At 36.5% G+C, this 23,022-nt stretch overlaps 1 protein-coding gene across 2 annotated transcripts in view; it reads left to right on the top strand.

Annotated features, from left to right (window-relative positions):
- The window catches only part of MIB1 (MIB E3 ubiquitin protein ligase 1), a 154,361-nt gene that overhangs the window by 15,539 nt on the left and 115,800 nt on the right, over positions 1-23,022 (top strand). For both annotated transcript variants that reach the window (XM_037805583.1, XM_037805582.1), the window contains exons 2-3: positions 16,974-17,145; positions 19,459-19,588. In XM_037805583.1, the coding sequence (XP_037661511.1) occupies positions 16,994-17,145; positions 19,459-19,588 (282 nt within the window). In that variant the 5' untranslated portion in view covers positions 16,974-16,993. The remainder of the gene's footprint in view (positions 1-16,973; positions 17,146-19,458; positions 19,589-23,022) is intronic.

Genomic DNA, 23,022 nt, shown 5'->3' with positions numbered 1-23,022 from the left:
ATCAGAAATAGGATTCCTTGGTTGGGTGAATGACATCAGAGACAGTTGTGCCACAATAAGTAATTACATCTGAAAGACGGTTAAAGACTTGTGAATTCTTTTTTAATGTTATGGTGAAATATTTTAATTAGAGCAAAAATTTGGGGGATTAACTCAGTACTAAACTAGTCTAATAGGAATATTTATTTTTTATGTAAAAATTTTTTTAAATTTATTATGTAATATTTAAGATATCCAAAAAGATAAATTAATAATATAACAAAAACTGCAAACCCATTTAGAAGCAAAACATTATTAATATAGTCAAGACACCTTGTGTACCTCTCCCCATTTGCATTCTCTTCTTTTCCTCTCCTAAGGTAACCATTATCCAAAAATTAGTTTTTCTCATTCCCAGGGACTTCTTTACATTTATGCTACCTGTATATGTAAACATTATTTGGAATTGTATTCCTAATACTTTGTATTCTATAATTTTTTTTTAATGCTCAGCATTGTCTTGGAAGGATACATCCATGTCAAATTGTGTGATGTTTGTACATTCATTTAAAATGCAGTATAGTATTCTGTTGTACACCTAATATCTGTATCCATTCTCTTATTAATGAACAAGGAGATCATTTCCTTTTTTTGCTGTTACTCAGAAGTGGTAATTTAGATAGTCTTGTTCTGTATCGATTGAAGTGTTTCATTTACTTAACTGCTTGTAGTGAGAACTCTAGTTCCCTTTCAGCCATATTTTCTAACTAGAAAATTAAAAAAAAAAAATTACTTAGAGCTGTGAATTTGGGCTGCTTTCATTGACTTTCTTAAGAACTTGTGATTTTTTATCTTGACTAGCATGTTTTAGTGTTATCTTCATAAAATGTTCCAGCAAAAAGACTTCAGCTATGTAAATTCTCTAAGTTATTGAACTTAGGCGAGATGGCATAACTTCGAGCAGATGGTCATTGAGTATTAGTGTAAAGAGTCAAAAGCTATCATCAGTTGTTTCATTTAACGGTGGCAGATGTCTTTGTAAAGCTTAGCAGAGAAAAAAGTATGAACTCTAGGGTAATATGATATTCTTTAGAAAAGGAAATGTGCTGATAGGTTTAGTCAGGGAATTAAGATTTATGAATTGAAAATTTTAAGGAATAACTCTTGTCAGGGCTAAGGAAGTTTAAACTGGAAAGGAATGGTTTTAGATGAGGATGAATTGGGTGGATGAGGAAAGAGGAAACAAAAGCTACCAAAGTAGGAGGTCAATAAAATGTTGTCCTTGTTGGTTTTCTGTTTTATTATTTTTAAATGTTAACTTTTGTTTTAAAATCAGTTAATTACATTCCCATTTAAAATTCTGTAGTGCTCATTTGGGTAGCAGAATGGGTTGCTCTGTTTACTTTTCCCAGTTCTCAGTATTAGTCTGTTTCACAGCTGTTCAGTAACTTTGTTGGCATTTGAACTGTGGGAACCAAGAAAAGATTTGGATGTGCTTTTGTATACATTAATGGCTTTCTTGAAGTATTCTTTAAAGCCATGAATTGTAGAAGGTTTTTTTTTTTAAACCAGTTGTCATTGTGTATTAAATGGTTCCTTTAAAAGAAAACCTGGACCTAGATTATGAGCTCATGAATGTTGTTATCATGTGCTTTGTGGAAAATGAACTGAGATGAAAATATTTAAATAGAGAATAGTGGAAAACTGGACTTTTTTTCCTTGGTCAGGGAAGTTGAAATATATTTTCCCTATGCCTTTCATCAACTTTCATTCAAAGAGCTGCATATAGGATTAACTTTTAAGTGTGTAGTGGATGCCAATTTGTTTAGTGCTTTTACTTTTTGTGATGACGGAACTAAATAGGAGACCTACTTTGTATCTTGCTCAGAGATAGTCAGCCACTGTGTGGACATGTACTATTACTGACATTTGTTGTTAATTATGGTGTTTTAGGTCCTGGTGCTCTCCTGTGTTAAGACAGACACAGTTAATAGACATTTTTGTGGATTAAATAAAATGACTTAATAAGCATTAAAATATGACACATAAATTATAATAATAATGCATTTATTCCACATATTCTTTTTTTCCAGAATTTACATTTTTTTATGAGAGAAGTTGTAGGTTTACAGAAAAATTACACATCAAATACAGAGTTCTCATATATCAGCCTATTATTAACATCTTGCATTAGTGTGGTACATTTGTTAAAATTCATGAAAGAACATTTTATAATTGTGCTATTACCTATAGCCCATTCTTTACAATAGGGTTTACTCTGTGTTATATAATTCTAAGGTTTTTAAAATTTTTTTTTATTCTACTAGCATATATGCAATCTCAGGCATGTGACATTGAGGAGTGTTTATTTAAATAAGGTATGTGTTTTCTTTTCATCAGCATGGAATAACTCAGTGTAAGGGTTAAAAGAAAAAAGTAATTAGCAGTACATCCCCTATTACTATGGTAACTATTTGAAACTTTGTTTCTCTAAATATTTGCTTGAACTCCAGATGTTTATGGTTTTAGCTTTTATTTTAATTATAAGTCACACATGCCAGCATTTCTGATGCTTATACTGCATATTAAATGCCCTTACTCACCCATCTGCTTCCTAGAATTAATACACACTCAGTGTAGAAAATTTGGAAAATCACAAAAGATAATCTCACTTGGGGAATTATCTTTCTAGTTTTTCTATGCACTTTTATGTATTATGTAACTTATTTACTGAAATGATTTGTTGTTTACAAATTACTTTATAAACTGATAGTATTTTACCATGTCAATAATATTTTTTTCTATAACATGGTTTAATAACTGCAAAGAATTACTCTCCATGGATTACCAAAGTTTACATATCGGTTATATTAAAGTTTTGTTTTTATGTACAGTAATTGAATATCTTTGTATATACTATAAAAATAAAAAAGATATATGGTCAAAGTCTTTTAAGACATTTGAAACATTTGAAGGCATTTGAAAACATTTTGCAAGTGCCTTCCATAAAGGTTGTATCAATTTATATTGCCCTCCCAGCAGTATCTGACTCTTGTGACACATTTACATGCACTGAAATACTATTTTTAATCCCTGCCAATTGGAGAGGATAAAGCTGGCATCTCGTGTTTTCTTTTTAAAATTATAAAATTCATAACATGCTTATAAGGAAAATTTAAACAATCAAAACATACATAGAACAAAATGTGAAAGTGCCCTCTGTCACCTCACCTGTGCCCTCCTTACCATTGATAGTAGTTTGGTGTGTTTTTTCCTGACTGTTCTCTGTTCATACCCTATGTACTTGTGTGCTCATGTGCACGTGCTGTGTGGCTTCTGGGTTTTGGGTCATGCTTAGAAAGTCCTTCCTCAAAATTGTAAAATACACTGTTCACTTTTTTTCCCAAGCACTTTTATGTGTTTTTTTTCTTTTTTTTCCTTCATATTTAGTACTTTAATTTATCTTGATTTATTTTTGGTATATTGTACTGCAGGGAACTATAATTTAGCCAAGATCATAAAATATTTTCACCTCGCTTTATTCCAGTCCAGTTACTATGGTATATAACAACCCCAGAACTTAGTGGTGTGAAACAACAACCTATATGTTCATGGCTTCTTTGGATCAGAAATTTGGAAACGGCAGCGAGGAATAGCTTGCTTCTGCCCCACAGTGTCTGGGTCCTCACCTGGAAGATTCAAAGAGCTGGGGGCCTGGCCCAGATGGAGTTCCTCAGGCATTTCTCTCCCTCTCTGTGGCCTCTCCACTGTGGTGGATTTAGCATGAACGGACTTACTACACGCTGACTTACAGCTCCCGTGGCGCATGGGGTGTGGGTCCTGTGTGTCAGAGAGAGAGAGAGACATGGACAGACAAGTGGCACCTGTGTTGCCTTTTATGATTTACCCTCAGAAGGCACATAATGTCACTTTTGCTGCACCCTGTTGATTGGGGTGGTTGTTACAAAGGTCTACCCAGGGTCCGGGGTGGGGGTTGGGGGGTAATGAGACCCTATTTCTTTCTTTTTTTTTTTTTTTATTAAATTCAGTTTTATTGAAATACATTCACACACCGTAACAGACATCCATGATATACAATCCACTGTCCATAGTATGATAACATAGTTATGCGTTCATCGCCACAATCTATCTCTGAACATTTTCCTTGCATCAGAAAGAACCAGAACAAGAATAAAAAATAAAAGTGAAAAAAGAACACCCAAATCATCCCCCCATCCCACCCCATTTGTCCTTTAGTTTTTATCCCCATTCCTTCGCTCATCCATACACTAGATAAAGGGGGTGTGATCCACAAGGATGAGACCTATTTCTTGAATGTGGAGTGTCAGTGTCACATTTTAAGGAGCTTGTGGGATGGAATGTATATTGGTGTGGCCATCTTGAGAAAATATAATCTGCCATACTTTTCCTCCATTTTAAATATGCACTAATTTTTTTCCAGGAATATACCTGGTTTATAAAGCACATATAAAGCAGGGATATACCTGTATTTTTGTATTAAAACCTATGAATTTTTAAAAACTCATATGAAATATAGTGTGATTCTTGGCATTTCTCTTTAAAAATTGCAGTTTTGTGAAAATTTAAACTTCAGCTTAATAGTCCTGAATCATTTGACAGTTCTTCAAGTTCTTTGTCTGTTGATAAGTTTCGGAATTTACTTAAAATTTTTTTTTGTGAGCTAGAATAATTTCTTAACTTTGTGAACTTTTGGTATTTATGTTGGGAGACTAAGAGAATTAGAGATTTTTTTTTAACCAAATGGACATTACATGGAATTAGTTATATAATGATTTAATGCAAAATATAACAAATTCTTAGTAACCAAGGGATGCTTGACCACTTTATGGATTTATGTCTTGATTTTTTATTCTTATGGGATTAAGAAAAAGATTTTTTCTGTGTATTCATTTATTCACCCAAGAGTTGCTATAGGTAGGAAAAATAGATGAAGGTTGCACTCAACGCTTCTAAAAGAATGAAGCACGTTAAGTTAGTGAATGTTGGTGGCTTCGAGTTATGTAGCTATAATTGTGTAGTTTTAAATTTCAGTTTATGTTCTGCTTAGAGTATAAATTATCTGACGATAATTTTCATGATTGATGTGGTCAGACATAATTAGCCATAGAATAGAAAGCTTCACTATCAACTGATGAAAATGGTAGATGACTGAAGGTATGTAGTAACACCGTCCCAGCAATTGTGTTCATTGTTGCTATCCTGGACTGGAGACAGTTGAATGGAACTGCAAAGATAGGTACAGCTCCTGGGAAGGCATACACTATGGGGAAAAACCTAAGGTACTGTATTAATAAGAAAATGGCCATGGAAAAGGTGAGTAATTTGCTAAAATAGAGATAATTCACACATGATTAATTGTGACTTTTCCCTGTAAGTAGTCTCTGAGAAATTGAGAAATATAAGAAATTCTTTGACTTCTGTTTTAGTATTGCAGAATTTGCCTGGAATATGTAATGATTTTGATCACTAAATTATTTAAATAGATGACTAGTTCATTTGATAAATCTAAATTAAAATTAAATTAAGTGCAATATGATGCTTTACATTTGTATTTTACTTTAAAGCCTTTCAAAGTGTGTTCACCTGTTTAGTATCACCTTAGCCTCACAATGTCCCTTTTTATATAAAAGGAAGTAATTTCTCAATTTATAGATGAGAATATTGGGTCCCAAAATAATTTAAATGGATTCTGTTACTTAGTTGGTAAGTTAAAGAACTAGTTTCTTAAATTACATACTCTTGTTTTTAATGCAGTAATTTAAATGTACGGGTCAGAAATTATGTCTGATCTTGTTATTTCCCAGCCTGACTCTCTAACTTATCTCTAAGTGTCTCACTGTACTTCCTTTGCTTGCCAAACAAAGCTGCTCCTGGTTTATGGGATATATTCTGTGCTCTTCTGAAATTTCTTCTTCCTTCCTTTGAGAAGTCTACTCATACACCATTTCTATGAAACTTTTCGTGTTCTTTTTTCAATTTAATTTGTTAAGTGCGTTTCTTTCTAGCAATGGAGACCAAGGCTTGTATTTTTAAGTTAGCATGTGTTTATTTTTTGTTGGTAGCTCCCTTCCTGTTTTTTTTTTTTTTTTTTTTTTAATTCAGTTTTATTGAAATATATTCACAAACCATACAGTCATCCATGGTATACAATCAACTGTTCACAGTATGATCATATAGTTATGCGTTCATCACCACAATCTATTTCTGAACATTTTCCTTACATCAGAAATAATCAGAATAAGAATAAAAAATAAAAGTGAAAAGAGAATACCCAAACCATCCCCCCATCCCACCCTATTTGTCATTTAGTTTTTACTCCCATTTTTCTACTGATTTTTTTTCAATTTTTTAACTTTGTTTATCAAAAAATTAAAAACAAACAGGCAAACAACAACCAAAAAAACCCCACAACATTTCAAACAAAGCAATGGATTAAGGAAAACAAATAACCTAAAATAACTACTTTGCTTCCAATATGTTCCTACCATACCCCAAGAAAATTAATAAACCATGTCCAAACAGAGGAGTAAGAAAAACAAATAATCTAAAATAACTACATTGCTTCCAACATGTTCCTACCATACCCCAAGAAAATTAACAACCCCTAAGAAAACAAAGGAATAAGAGAAAAAAAAAAAAAACCTAAAATAACTCTATTGCTTCCAACATGATCTTACTATATCCAAGAAAGTTTACAAACCATAATCATTCCTGAGCATTCCCATAACATTGAGATTACCCTCCATAGTTTATCTGTTCTTATTAGATTATCATTCCCCCTCCACTAATTGGTATCTCTAGGTCCCCTACATTCTACAGTATAAAACATTGTACATTTTTCACAGAATTCACATTAGTGGTAACATACAATATCTCTCTTTTTGTGCCTGGCTTATTTTGCTCAGCATTATGTCTTTTTTTTTTTTTTTTAATCTTCATTTTATTGAGATATATTCATATACCACGCAGTCATACAAAACAAATCATACTTTCGATTGTTCACAGTACCATTACATAGTTGTACATTCATCACCCAAATCAATCCCTGACACCTTCATTAGCACACACATAAGAATAACAAGAATAATAATTAGAGTGAAAAAGAGCAATTGAAGTAAAAAAGAACACTGGGTACCTTTGTCTGTTTGTTTCCTTCCCCTATTTTTTTTTTTTAATCGTTTTATTGAGATATATTCACAAACCACGCAGTCATACAAAACAAATCATACTTTCGATTGTTCACAGTACCATTACATAGTTGTACATTCATCACCCAAATCAATCCCTGACACCTTCATTAGCACACACACAAAAATAACAAGAATAATAATTAGAGTGAAAAAGAGCAATTGAAGTAAAAAAGAACACTGGGTACCTTTGTCTGTTTGTTTCCTTCCCCTATTTTTCTACTCATCCATCCATAAACTAGACAAAGTGGAGTGTGGTCCTTATGGCTTTCCCAATCCCATTGTCACCCCTCATAAGCTACATTTTTATACATTTGTCTTCGAGATTCATGGGTTCTGGGTTGTAGTTTGATAGTTTCAGGTATCCACCACCAGCTACCCCAATTCTTTAGAACCTAAAAAGGGTTGTCTAAAGTGTGCGTAAGAGTGCCCACCAGAGTGACCTCTCGGCTCGTTTTGGAATCTCTCTGCCACTGAAGCTTATTTCATTTCCTTTCACATCCCCCTTTTGGTCAAGAAGATGTTCTCCATCCCACGATGCCGGGTCTACATTCCTCCCCGGGAGTCATATTCCACGTTGCCAGGGAGATTCACTGCCCTGGGTGTCTGATCCCACGTAGGGGGGAGGGCAGTGATTTCACCTTTCAAGTTGGCTTAGCCAGAGAGAGAGGGCCACATCTGAGCAACAAAGAGGCATTCGGGAGGAGGCTCTTAGGCACAACCATAGGGAGGCCTAGCCTCTCCTTTGCAGCAACCGTCTTCCCAAGGGTAAAACCTGTGGTAGAGGGCTCAACCCATCAAACCACCAGTCCCCTATGTCTGTGGTCATGTTAGCAACCATGGAGGTGGGGTAGGCGAATACCCCTGCATTCTCCACAGGCTCCTCAAGGGGGCACTGCATCTTTTTTTTTTCCTTGTTTTTTTTTTTAACTTTCCCTTCTTTTTTAAATCAACTGTATGAAAAAAAAAGTTAAAACAAACATACAATAAAAGAACATTTCAAAGAGACCATAACAAGGGAGTAAGAAAAAGACAACTAACCTAAGATAACTGCTTAACTTCCAACATGTTCCTACTTTACCCCAAGAAAGTTACCTAATATAGCAACATTTCTGTGAACTTGCTCCTACTACATCCATCAGAAATTAACAGACCATAGTCATTCCTGGGCATCCCCAGAATGTTAAATAGCTTATCTGTTCTTCTTGGATTATTGTTCCCCCTTCCTTAATTGCTCTCTATTGCTAGTTTCCCTACATTCTACATTATAAGCCATTTGTTTTATATTTTTCAAAGTTCACATTAGTGGTAGCATATAATATTTCTCTTTTTGTGCCTGGCTTATTTCACTAAGCATTATGTCTTCAAGGTTCATCCATGTTGTCATATGTTTCACGAGATCGTTCCTTCTTACTGCCGCGTAGTATTCCATCGTGTGTATATACCACATTTTATTTATCCACTCATCTGTTGAAGGACATTTGGGTTCTTTCCATCTTTTGGCAATTGTGAATAATGCTGCTATGAACATTGGCGTGCAGATATCTGTTCGTGTGACTGCTTTCCGATCTTCCGGGTATATACCGAGAAGTGCAATTGCTGGGTCGAATGGTAACTCTATACCTAGTTTTCTAAGGAACTGCCAGACTGACTTCCAGAGTGGCTGAACCATTATACAGTCCCACCAACAATGAATAAGAGTTCCAATTTCTCCACATCCCCTCCAGCATTTGTAGTTTCCTGTTTGTTTAATGGCAGCCATTCTAACCGGTGTTAGATGGTATCTCATTGTGGTCTTAATTTGCATCTCTCTAATAGCTAGTGAAGCTGAACATTTTTTCATGTGTTTCTTGGCCATTTGTATTTCCTCTTCAGAGAACTGTCTTTTCATATCTTTTGCCCATTTTATAATTGGGCCGACTGTACTATTGTCATTGAGTTGTAGGATTTCTTTATATATGCAAGATATCAGTCTTTTGTCAGATACATGGTTTCCAAAAATTTTTTCCCATTGAGTTGGCTGCCTCTTTACCTTTTTGAGAAATTCCTTTGAGGTGCAGAAACTTCTAAGCTTGAGGAGTTCCCATTTATCTATTTTCTCTTTTGTTGCTTGTGCTTTGGGTGTAAAGTCTAGGAAGTGGCCGCCTAATACAAGGTCTTGAAGATGTTTTCCTACATTATCTTCTAGGAGTTTTATGGTACTTTCTTTTATATTGAGATCTTTGGTCCATTTTGAGTTAATTTTTGTGTAGGGGGTGAGGTAGGGGTCCTCTTTCATTCTTTTGGATATGGATATCCAACTCTCCCAGCCCCATTTGTTGAAAAGACCATTATGACTCAGTTCAGTGACTTTGGGGGCCTTATCAAAGATCAGTCAGCCATAGATCTGAGGGTCTATCTCCGAATTCTCAATTCGATTCCATTGATCTATATGTCTATCTTTGTGCCAGTACCATGCTGTTTTGGCAACTGTGGCTTTATAATAAGCTTCAAAGTCAGGGAGTGTAAGTCCTCCCACTTTGTTTTTCTTTTTTAGAGTGTCTTTAGCAATTCGAGGCATCTTCCCTTTCCAAATAAATTTGATAACTAGCTTTTCCAAGTCTGCAAAGTAGGTTGTTGGAATTTTGATTGGGATTGCATTGAATCTGTAGATGAGTTTGGGTAGAATTGACATCTTAATGACATTTAGTCTTCCTATCCATGCACATGGAATATTTTTCCATCTTTTAAGGTCCCCTTCTATTTCTTTTAGTAGAGTTATGTAGTTTTCTTTGTATAGGTCTTTTACATCTTTGGTTAAGTTGATTCCTAGGTACTTGATTTTTTTAGTTGCTATTGAAAATGGTATCTTTTTCTTGAGTGTCTCTTCAGTTTGTTCATTTCTAGCATATAGAAACATTACTGACTTATGTGCATTAACCTTGTATCCCGCTACTTTGCTAAATTTGTTTATTAGCTCTAGTAGGTGTATCGTCGATTTCTCAGGGTTTTCGAGATATAAGATCATATCATCTGCAAACAATGACAGTTTTACTTCTTCTTTTCCAATTTGGATGCCTTTTATTTCTTTGTCTTGCCGGATTGCCCTGGCTAGCACTTCCAGCACAATGTTGAATAACAGTGGTGACAGCGGGCATCCTTGTCTTGTTCCTGATCTTAGAGGGAAGGCTTTCAGTCTCTCACCATTGAGTACTATGCTGGCTGTGGGTTTTTCATATATGCTCTTTATCATGTTGAGGAAGTTTCCTTCAATTCCTACCTTTTGAAGTGTTTTTATCAAAAAGGGATGTTGGATTTTGTCAAATGCTTTTTCAGCATCTATTGAGATGATCAATTGATTTTTCCCTTTTGACTTGTTAATGTGTTGTAATACATTGATTGATTTTCTTATGTTGAACCATCCTTGCATGCCTGGAATAAACCCCACTTGGTCATGGTGTATGATTTTTTTAATGTGTCTTTGGATTCGATTTGCAAGTATTTTGTTGAGGATTTTTGCATCCATATTCATTAGGGAGATTGGCCGGTAGTTTTCCTTTTTTGTAGCATCTTTGCCTGGTTTTGGTATTAGATTGATGTTAGCTTCATAAAATGAGTTAGGTAGTGTTCCATTTTCTTCAATGTTTTGAAAGAGTTTGAGTAAGATTGGTGTCAGTTCTTTCTGGAAAGTTTGGTAGAATTCCCCTGTGAAGCCATCTGGCCCTGGGCATTTATTTGTGGGAAGATTTTTGATGACTGATTGGATCTCTTTGCTTGTGATGGGTTGGTTGAGGTCTTCTATTTCTTCTCTGGTCAGTCTAGGTTGTTCATATGTTTCCAGGAAATTGTCCATTTCCTCTACATTATCCAGTTTGTTGCCATACAGTTGTTCATAGTATCCTCTTATAATTTTTTGAATTTCTTCAGGATCTGCAGTTATGTCACCTTTTTCATTCATTATTTTGTTTATATGGGTCTTCTCTCTTTTTGATTTTGTCAGTCTAGCTAGGGGCTTGTCAATCTTGTTGATCTTCTCAAAGAACCAACTTTTGATGATATTTATCCTCTCTATTGTTTTTTTGTTCTCTATGTCATTTATTTCTGCTTTAATCCTTTTTATTTCTTTTCTTGTACTTGGTTTAGGATTGGTTTGCTGTTCATTTTCTAGCTTCTTCAGTTGATCCATTAGTTCTTTGATTTTGGCTCTTTCTTCCTTTTTAATATATGCGTTTAGTGCTATAAATTTCCCCCTTAGCACTGCTTTTGCTGCATCCCATAGGTTTTGGTATGTTGTGTTCTCATTTTCATTCGTCTCTATATATTTAGCAATTTCTCTTGCTATTTCTTCTTTAACCCACTGATTGTTTAGGAGTGTGTTGTTTAACCTCCAGGTATTTGTGAATTTTCTAAGTCTCTGATGGTTATTGACTTCTAATTGTATTCCATTGTGGTCAGAGAATGTGCTTTGAATCATTTCAATCTTTTTAAATTTATTGAGGCTTGTTTTATGTGCCAGCATATGATCTATTCTGGAGAAAGTTCCATGAGCACTAGAAAAGTATGTGTATCCTGGTGATTTGGGATGTAATGTCCTGTATATGTCTGTTAAATCTAATTCATTTATGAGATTGTTTAGGTTTTCAGTTTCCTTATTGGTCTTCTGTCTGGTTGATCTATCTATAGGAGAGAGTGATGTGTTGAAGTCTCCCACAATTATTGTGGAAACATCAATTGCTTCCTTTAGTTTTGCCAGTGTTTCTCTCATGTATTTTGTGGCACCTTGGTTGGGTGCATAGACATTTACGATTGTTATTTCTTCTTGCTGAATTGCCCCTTTTATTAGTACGTAGTGGCCTTCTTTGTCTCTCAAAACATCCCTGCATTTGAAGTCTATTTTATCTGAGATTAATATTGCTACACTTGCTTTCTTTTGGCTGTAGCTTGCATGAAATATTTTTTTCCATCCTTTCACTTTCAGTTTCTTTGTGTCCCTGTGTCTAAGATGAGTCTCTTGTATGCAACATATTGATGGTTCATTTTTTTTGATCCATTCTGCGAATCTATATCGTTAATTGGGGAGTTTAATCCATTTACATTCAACGTTATAACCGTGAAGGCATTTCTTGTATCAGCCATCTTATCCTTTGGTTTATGTTTGTCATATTTTTCCCCTCTGTCTATTAATATCCTTTATTGTACCCATACCGAATCTCTTTAGTACTGAACCTTTCTCCAAGTCTCTCTGTCCTGTCTTTGTTTCTCTGTCTGTAGGGCTCCCTTGAGTATCTCCAGTAGGGCAGGTCTCTTGTTAGCAAATTCTCTCAGCATTTGTTTGTCTGTGAAAAATTTAAGCTCTCCCTCAAATTTGAAGGAGAGCTTTGCTGGATAAAGTATTCTTGGCTGGATATTTTTCTCACTCAGAATTTTAAATATATCGTGCCACTGCTTTCTTGCCTCCATGGTGGCTGCTGAGTACTCACTACTTAGTCTTATGCTGTTTCCTTTGTATGTGGTGAATTGCTTTTCTCTTGCTGCTTTCAGAACTTGCTCCTTCTCTTCTGTGTTTGATAGTGTGATCAGTATATGTCTCGGAGTGGGTTTATTTGCATTTATTCTATTTGGAGTTCGCTGTGCATTTATGATTTGTGTATTTATGTTGTTTAGAAGATTTGGGAAGTTTTCCCCAACAATTTCTTTGAATACTCTTCCTAGACCTTTACCCTTTTCTTCCCCTTCTGGGACACCAATGAGTCTTATATTCGGACGTTTCATATTATCTATCATATCCCTGAGGTCCATTTCGATTTTTTCAATTTTTTTTCCCCATTCTTTCTTTTATGCTTTCATTTTCCATTCTGTCATCTTCGAGGTCACTGATTCGTTGTTCAACTTCCTCTAGTCTTGTACTATGAGTGTCCAGAATCTTTTTAATTTGGTCACCAGTTTCTTTAATTTCCATAAGATCATCCATTTTTTTATTTAGTCTTGCAATGTCTTCTTTATGCTCTTCTAGGGTCTTCTTGATTTCCTTTATCTCCCGTACTATGGTCTCATTGTTCATTTTTAGTTCTCTGAGTAGCTGCTCTAGGTGCTGTGTCTCTTCTGGTCTTTTGATTTCGGTGCTTGGGCTTGGGTTATCCATATAGTCTGGTTTTTTCATATGCTTTATAATTTTCTGTTGTTTTTGGCCTCGTGGCATTTGCTGAACTTGATAGGGTTCTTTTAGGATTTGTAGACCAATTGAAGTCCTTATCTCTAATTTATGAGGTCTACAGCTTCGTGGAGTACACTTTCTCTAACTAACCAGCAGGTGGCGTCCACGAGCCACCTGTTCTCCACAAGCCAGTTCTCCCCTGCTTAGCCTTTTTGGTGAGTGGGGAAGTGAGTTTTGTGGGGTCCAATTGGTGTACCAAGCTTGCGTGTGTAGTTGGTGTTGCCTGCCCTGTATATGGGGCGTGTTTCTGGGCAGTCAGGGAGGGGGGGTGTCTCTAACAATCAAATCTCCCTGGTGATCCTAGAGTTTTAAAGCTGCTGCAATAGTCTAATCCTTCAGTTCAGTCCTGCCACAGTTTGTCTCTGCCACTGACCCACAAGTCCTTGGTATTGGCGTATGGCTCCTGAGACTTGCAAGTGGGCCCCTCTTCCAGGCCGTGCACCCCGGGTCCTCTGTTGAGGGATGACTGTGCTATGTCACAGGTGAGTGCCGTCCCCCCAGGGCAGTTCTGGGCTGCTGGGCTGTGTAGGGAGGCTCCCAGTCTGCTCAAATGATGGCTGAATGGGGCTTTGTTAATTCACACTGCTCTACCTTCCCAACTCTGGGACAATCAGCTGAGGTTGCAGGGAAGGCTAATGTCCACGCCCAGTTTTGTGGTGTGTGCCTGTTATTTGAAGCACTTCCGTCACACTGGGTTGTCTGGGGCAGTTCTGGGCTATGTGGCTGGCGATGGGTAGGAGTGTTTCCTGTCCACCAGGATGATGGCTGTGAGCGGACACCCCCCTTTTCTTGGGAAGTTGTGGTGTTTAGTGAATTTTCTCAGCCACTGGATTATTGCGTTTTGTCTCAGAGCTCTCCTAGTTCTGCTCTTGACTTGACCTGCCTAAATAGTAAGTCTTTGAAGCTTTCTGTATTGGGCTTCTTAGAGTAATTGTTTTAGAAAAAGAAAAAAGGATTAAAAAAAAAACAAAAAACAAACAAACAAACAAAAAAAAACGAGCCCTCCTCAGAGATCTAATGGGTTATTGAAATGCTAAGAGACAAAGCAACCAGGGCCATTAAGGAAAGGTCCACAGGGCAGAGAGATCAGCTTTTCTTCGGGATTTGCATATACGCCTCAGGGCCCTTCCCCTTTCTATGTTCACCAGAACTCCAAAAATCCTCCGCTTTTATTTTGGAGTTTTTCGTGTTGTTTTTTTTCTATGCCTGTCTCCTCTCTGCTGGGCTGGCTGCTCTCAGATTCTCTGGTGTCTGGTCTCAGTCTATGTATGGTTGGAGTTTGAATCAGTAGAATGAGTTTCCGATAAGGGCTGCCACTGCAGTTCTCCCTTCTCCTTCCCGGAGCTGACAGCCCCTCCTCCCTCGGGACTGAGCCTGGCAGGGAGGGGCGCGGGTCCCCTGGCCGCAAAAACTTACAGATTTCGCTGATCTCAGCAGTTCCACGTTTTCATGAGTGTTGTATGCAGTATGCCCAAAGTCAGATTGCTCTGTGGTGTCCAGTCCACACAGTTCCTGGCTTTCTACCTACTTTCCTGGAGGAATAACTAAAACATACAGCTCACCAGTCTGCCATGTTGCCCTGCCTCCCCCTTCCTATTTTTAAGCAAAGCGTTTCTAGATTTCAGTTTATTGTGCCATTCAATTGCTTATTCCTAAGTCTCTATAAAACTGGTCTGTTTGTTTTCTTTGAATGATCTTATTTATACTATTTTTTTCTTTCTACATCTTTTGTTTTCTAACCCGTAGCCACTAAGTACTAAATATTTCTTGACATTATTTTTTCTCCATTTCTGTAGTTATTACCTCAATGTAAATCACCATCTTCTTTCTTCAACTGCTGCATAAACTTCTTTTAACATGACTCCCTTTCTTTAGCCACTTTTACTTTTTCCTGTCTGTTCCCCACTATGCTGCAAGAGTGATATTTGAAAGCATCAGAGAGCCTACCCACAGTAGGAGGAAAGAAATAGTTACGGAATGAATCAGCAGCCGCTGATGCTTATCATCTCCTCTGCGCCTACAGTTAAGCATCTGTGGTGGAGATTGCAGAAGGATTATACACAAAGTGTTGGGATGTCATGCCTTTAGTAGTCTACCAGGCATCTCAGCTTCCTTCTGGTGTTCCCTCTGTCCCTCTCTTCTTTTTTGACCTTCTCAGCTCAGGCACAGTCTTATCCTTGTTTGGTTGGCCCTTTGTTTTAGAATCCGGTTACCATACTCTTGGGGTTTTAAAACTGGGTATAGAAAATGAATAACATAGGGTCTTGTGGTTTTTTCCTTATTAAGAAGTATGTAGCATAATGTATTATTAGTTCTTGTAGAGGTTAGTAATAGTAATACTTTTGAACTCTACTTGTTGCTTTTGCAGTTCATTCTTATATGATTCTTAGAACATCCCTCACTTTTATAAAACATATTACCTCCTCCAAAGGGAACTGAGGTTTTGAGAGCTAAATGGCTCCTGTTTTTTCCTTTAATTGGGGAAAATTTCTAAACTTATACAAAATAGAAAATATAAAAAGCTTTATGTATCCATTATCCAACTTTAACATGGCCAGTCTTGTTTCATCTAAACCTCACCTTACTTCTCTGTCCCCTTCTAATTATTTTATATGTAAATACTTTAGTTACACTGATTTTTTAAAGGGTACAAAGATCGCTGTTGATAGAGTTGGAACTCAAATTCAGGAGAGTCTCACTGTTGTACTTACAGTATAACCCTTGCTGATAGTTTAACATTCAGTCTTGACCATTCAGGATGTGGTCATAAAGTAGTGGTATTGATGTTCACAAGCCACACACTGTTTAAAAAAAAATTCCTAGTTTTGGTTTCTTGAAGGATATTAGTGTAAAAGAATGGTAAAGGAACATTACCCCACTTCTTTCACCGTGAAATGTCAATGATTTTCATTACTTTATTGTGGTATCTTTTATAGTTCTAGTGTCTTTCTCACCCATTCATATAAGCTTTGTTAGTGAAGGTCATTCTGACAAAAATTTATTTTCCTTTTTAAGGGTTTGTTACTTTTTGTTCCTTAAGGGGGAAAAAGCCCAACTATAGTGTATTGTTTCTCTCAAACTGACACTCTTGCCTGCTAATCATGTTGGCAATACCTAGGGGTAAGTTAATTGATAGTTTGTTTCCTTGATACCATGAGGTTACACTTGTCTTCGCTTTTGGAGTAATTGTTTACCTTTAGAATAGATTAAAATTTCTTAAAAGGTTTCTGAGTTTTTGAAGTCTGACACATCTACTTAGTAGTAGAGGATTCTTCCTTTCTCTGGAGTAAACTTAATTTTCATTTGCGGATGAGAACAAGAAAAGTGCTGCTGAGAAGTACCCAGTGTTCTTACTAATGAAAGGGAAAGGGATAGAAAATGTTTAGTCTGTAATTTTTACTGATTAAAATAGATCAGTTGTCTTGAAACTGTATGTGGTACATTTGAAATGTTATTCCCCAGTTTATTAAAATACCTTGTAAAATGCTCTGTTCCTATTTTTTCCCCCAGCGAATAATATTTTATGAAATGATACTTGTAATTAGTGTAAACACGTATCCTTGTTTTAATAGGCATCAAGCATGATGGAACCATGTGTGATACCTGTCGCCAGCAACCAATCATTGGCATTCGATGGAAATGTGCGGAGTGTACAAATTATGACTTGTGCACTGTTTGTTATCATGGAGATAAGCATCATTTGAGGCATCGTTTTTATAGAATTACTACACCAGGAAGTGAGCGGTAGGGGAAATAGTTTTTTCTTCAGTTGAGATTCCTTGTTTGTATTAAACTTTTATGCTCCTTAGCCTTAAAAATAGGATTAGGAAATAGCTTCTGATAGCTGGCTCAGTACCTGGAGGTGCAGATAGCAGGCTAAAAGTGGACCAGGCCTGCTGTTACAGTGAGAGAAGAGCTCTGTGAAGATGGAGCTGTCTGTATTTTCTCAAGATATCCTGGGCTTTTCTATCTCTAGCATAGAGACATGGCACTACTCAACATTTGGAAATGCAAGAGTAGCCCAAGAGAGGCTGGCTGTTTTCTTCTCACTTTGGCTTCTGTTCAGTTGATTGCTACCAGATGGGCACCATGGCCCATTGATTGAGTCTACACGCTTTTATTAAGACTAATTGGCAGTGATTCATTTGTTCTGCATATTCAGAGATACAGAAGACACACAGTAATCTTAAAGAGTTTACAAGTTAAGGGAAATATTGGATCAATAATTATTATCATGTCATGTTTGGGTCTGTGGTAGTGATATTTATTAAGTGTCTTAGGTGCAAAGAAACAAGAGTATTAATTATTAAATGGATGCAGAGTTTCAGGGGATGGAGTCTTCTCACATAGATTGGATAATGCATAGGAGCAAGAATCCAGCCAGTCATGGGGAGGCTGTTGAGAGTGGAAGAAAGAATGGATTTTGGAATCACTGTCCTGGGTTCAAATCCTGTCCCTGCCATTTATTAACTGAGTAATTTGGGGCAAGTTATTTACTTTTATCTTTTGTGTTACAATTTTTGAAGTTAGGGAATAATAAAGATATTCTAAAAATGAATAGAACAATAGGGTAAAATTAGAAAAACAAACAAAATCCAAGAAGCAAATGGAAAAATGAATGTTTCTGATTATATGAATGAGAAAGATGTAGAAGAATAAGGGATAGATGGCTCTGGAGAACCAAACTGGCCCAGTTAGTCGAATGTAGAGTCTTTTTCAAAGTCCATAATCATCTATAAGTAAGCAGTACTTTATGTAATTAAGTGTAGGTCGAGTCTAGGCCTCACTTGTATTTTACTTGGCATACACAGTACTCTAAATTTTGGAAGAATTGCTAAGCTTTTAAAATCAGGCGATTTCACTCAAAAATCTAGATTTATGGCTCCTGAAAAAAAAAAAGAACACATAGACCAGAAGATGTCAACATTGGGCCTGCATTTGTTCATAGCAGCATTTGGCTGAAGCAGAGGCATGGCTGAACCCTTTCACCCCATTGAAAGGTCATGCTCTCTAGGTCACCAAAGACCCTACCATTCCTATTGTCTTCCTAACTGTATTAGTTAGGATTTTTTAGGGAAACAGAAACAACAAGAGATATATGTAAATATAAGATTTTATAGGTGTCTCACGGAACTGTGGGGATGCACGAGTCCAAATTCCATAGAGTAGGCAGTGAACTGGCAACTCCATTGAAGGTGTTCGATGAACTCCACAGGAGAAACTGGCTACCCAAAGAAGAAGTGAAGGTTTTCTTCTTTCTCCCTTAAAAATCTTCAACTGATTGGATTAAATCCAACTGATTGAATTCTCTCATTGTGGAAGACATGCCCTTTGTTGATGTAATCAGTCATAGCAGCAGTCAATTGACTGATGATTTAATAAACCAGCCTTCTGGTTTATTAACCAGCCGCACATGTCCTTGCAGTAACAGTTAGGTCAGTGCTTGTTTGGCCAGACACCTTGGCACCATCACCTGGCCAAGTTGACACATGAACCTAACCATCACACTAACCCTGAGGTTGAGTGTCACTTGTCATTGTCATTGTTGTGGTGCAATCTTTCTTAGGCCCTCTTTCACTTTATTTATATTACCTGCCTGGTAGCTGTGTAAGGTTTTGAGTTTGCCATCTCTAAAATAATGAAGAATATAGTGATACCCAAAATTGATTACACTGAGTTCAAGTATAGAATCCTTTACTTTTTTTTTGACTTTTGTGATCTTGGGCAAATTACTTAACCTCTTTGAAAACTCACTTTCCTTATTTGTAAAATGGATAATATAATAGTCATTTCCTCTTTAGGAGTATAACACCTATATAAGTGCTTTTACACATAGTAAAGGCTCAGTAAATGTTAGCTATTTTTGTTATTACAACTACTACTGCCATCATCATCACTTGTGGAATAAAAGGTATTCCTGTATCATGCTCTTATGTTACTAAAGAACAAAGAAAAATCTTTTCTGTTTTCAAAATAGTCCTTTTAATAATCTTGTTTTAAAAAATGAACTGTTTCCTATTTTTATATAAACCTGAAAATAAATAATTTTATTTCTAGGGTTCTGTTAGAGTCTCGTAGAAAATCTAAGAAGATTACAGCCAGAGGAATCTTTGCAGGTGCCAGAGTGGTACGAGGCGTCGACTGGCAGTGGGAAGATCAAGATGGTGGAAATGGACGTAGGGGAAAGGTAACACTTTTTCTTAATTCATCATGCTATTGTGGCATATCTTATATTCAGGATTATTTTATTACTACTTGAATTGAATTTCTTGATCCCAGTTTTCTCTATACCAGTAACAGTTTTTAGAATCTTCATTTCTTCTGCTTCCTGGAGGGTAAAACGCTCTTGCTGTGTTGTAAGCACTGGCATTCCTTGGGAGGTTTGTTGTGTAGGTTTTACCTCTCCACCTGCAGGCTTTGTGTTGCCATATAGTTTTCCCCAGTGCCTTTCTGAACATCCTGTTTGGGCCCTTGACTTTCCTGCTGTTAAGATTTTATGTGTTTGTGAGGAAAAAAAAGATTCAGAAGAACCTTCAGATTTAGATTGACAACACTTTATGCTCAAAGTATGACTATTATACCGAAGTAGAAACTAAATGTGGAATTGATCATAGAAATATTTACTATGTTAAAAAAGTTAATCAATTTAATATACAAAAAAACGTATTAAAATGTTTGTTTGAATTTATCCATGTTACGGTCCATTCCCTCAAAGGCCTATTTCTGATGTGTAATAGGCAGCTACTTTTTTAAGCAGTCCATTTAACTGTTACTTTCTTGGGTAGTATGTAGGGTACTGTAGGGGGTTAATTCAAATTATTTACTTTGAGGGGAATTTTATATATATCCTGTCTTACTAGGATGTGGTAGCCAGAGATATTTGGGTAGATCGGTTGTTTTATATATATTTTTTTGAATCTTATGTTGCTTTGGCTGATTATTTATTCATTGATTCAGTCAGTTAAAAAATATTAATAGAGTGTGTACACTCTGCTATGCTAGATGCTGGAGTCCTAAAATGAATAACATTTGACATTTGAGAATTAGATGTCAGTCACTATCAGTTCTTTTGTTACCTTTTTGGAAAAAAGGTATTGAGGAGTAATGATTTTAAAGTCTGTGTCTTCTGAGGAAGTCTTCATAGGAACTTGGAAGCCTCTTTTTCATAAATAGATCATCATGGTTTTCACCTTGTAATTTGGCTGATGAAGATTTCAAATGCCATCCTTTTGGTGTTCACTCTTTTTTTTTTTTTTTAAATGAGAGCAGTTGTAGGATTACAGGAAAAATCATACAGATAGTATAGAGTTCCCGTATATATCCCCTCACATTCACACTTTTCCCCATTATTAATATCTTCATAGGTGTGGTAATGTTACGATAGATGAAACAATATCATTATAATTATACTACTTACTATAGTCTAGGGCTTATATTAGGGGGTCACAGTGTTGTACAGTTATTTAGGTTTTTTTTTTTTTTTAATCTTCATTTTACTGAGATATATTCACATACCACGCAGTCATTCAAAACAAATCGTACATTCGATTGTTCACAGTACCATTACATAGTTGTACATTCATCACCTAAATCAATCCCTGACACCTTCATTAGCACACACACAAAAATAACAAGAATAATAATTAGAGTGAAAAAGAGCAATTGAAGTGAAAAAGAACACTGGGTACCTTTGTCTGTTTGTTTGTTTGTTTCCCCTATTTTTCTACTCATCCATCCATAAACTAGACAGAGTGGAGTGTGGGACTTATAGCTTTCCCAATCCCATTGTCACCCCTCATAAGCTACATTTTTATACAACTGTCTTCGAGATTCATGGGTTCTGGGTTGTAGTTTGATAGTTTCAGGTATCCACCACCAGCTACCCCAATTCTTTAGAACCTAAAAACGGTTGTCTCAATTGTGCATAAGAGTGACCACCAGAGTGACCTCTCGGCTCCTTTTGAAAACTTTCTGCCACTGAAGCTTATTTCATTTCCTTTCACATCCCCCTTTTGGTCAAGAAGATGTTCTCCGTCCCACAATGCCAGGTCTACATTCCTCCCCAGGAGTCATATTCCACGTTGCCAGGGAGATTCACTCCCCTTGGTGTCTGATCCCACGTATAGGGGAGGGCAGTGATTTCACCTTTCAACTTGGCTTAGGTAGAGAGAGAGGGCCACATCTGAGCAACAAAGAGGCATTTGGGAGGAGGCTCTTAGGCACAATTATAGGGAGGCCTAGCCTCTCCTTTACAGCAACCATCTTCCCAAGGGTAAAACCTATGGTAGAGGGCTCAACCCATCCAACCACCAGTCCCCTATGTCTGTGGTCATGTTAGCAACCATCGAGGTGGGGTAGGCCAATACCCCTGCATTCTCCACAGGCTCCTCAAGGGGGCTCTACATATTTTTTTCCTTTTTTTTTTTCCTTTTTTTTTTTACATCAACTGTATGGAAAACAAACAAAAAATAATAATTAAAAAAAAAAAAACATACAATAAAAGAACATTTCAAAGAGACCATAACAAGGGAGTAAGAAAAAGACAACTAACCTAAGATAACTGCTTTACTTCCAACATGTTCCTATTCTACCCCAAGAAAGTTACCTAATATAGCAACATTTCTGTGAACTTGTTCCTACTATACCCATCAGAAATTAACAGACCATAGTCATTCCTGGGCATTCCCAGAACGTTAAATTTACCCATGATAGCTTATCTGTTCTTCTTGGATTATTGTTCCTCCTTCCTTAATTGCTCTCTGTTGATTTTCCCCTACATTCTACATTATAAACCATTTGTTTTACATTTTTCAAAGTTCACATTAGTGGTAGCATATAATATTTCTCTTTTTGTGTCTGGCTTATTTCGCTCAACATTATGTCTTTAAGGTTCATCCATGTTGTCATATGTTTCACTACATCGTTTCTTCTTACTGCTGTGTAGTGTTCCATCGTGTGTATATACCACATTTCATTTATCTACTCATCTGCTGAAGAACATTTGGGTTGTTTCCATCTCTTGGCAACATGTATACAACTTGAAATTTCCCATTTTATCCACCTTTAATTATACAACTCATTGGTGTTAATTATATTCACACTGTGTTGCCACCACCACCATTCATTACCAAAACTTTTCCGTCACCCCAAACAGAAACTCTGTACTAATTAAACATTAACTCCCCCATTCCCCTCCCCCACCTGCCCATGGTAACCTGTATTCTACTTTCTGACTTTGTGAATTTGCATTCTAATTGTTTCATATCAGTGAAATCATATAGCATTAGTCCTTTTGTGTCTGGCTTATTTCACTCAGCATAATGTCTTCATGGTTCACTCATGTTGCATGTATCAGAATTCCATTCATTGCTATTGATGAATAGTATTCTATTGTATATATAAACCACATATTATCTGTTTTCTGTTGATGGACGTTTCGGTTGTGTTCACCTTTTGGCAATTGTGAATAATACTGCTGTGAGCATTGTTGCACAATTAATTGAGTCCCTACTTTCAGATCTTTTGAGTATATAGCTAGAATTGGAATTGCCAAATTATATGGTAATTCTATACTTAACTTTCTGAGGGACTGCCAAACTGTTTTCCACAGCAACGGTGCCA

Source organism: Choloepus didactylus, chromosome 16 (genome assembly GCF_015220235.1).
Source record: "Choloepus didactylus isolate mChoDid1 chromosome 16, mChoDid1.pri, whole genome shotgun sequence".
In the NCBI taxonomy this organism is placed as follows: Eukaryota; Metazoa; Chordata; class Mammalia; order Pilosa; family Megalonychidae; genus Choloepus; species Choloepus didactylus.
The sequence above is the reverse complement of the archived record's forward strand: the minus strand, read 5'-3'. Positions and strand labels throughout refer to the sequence as shown.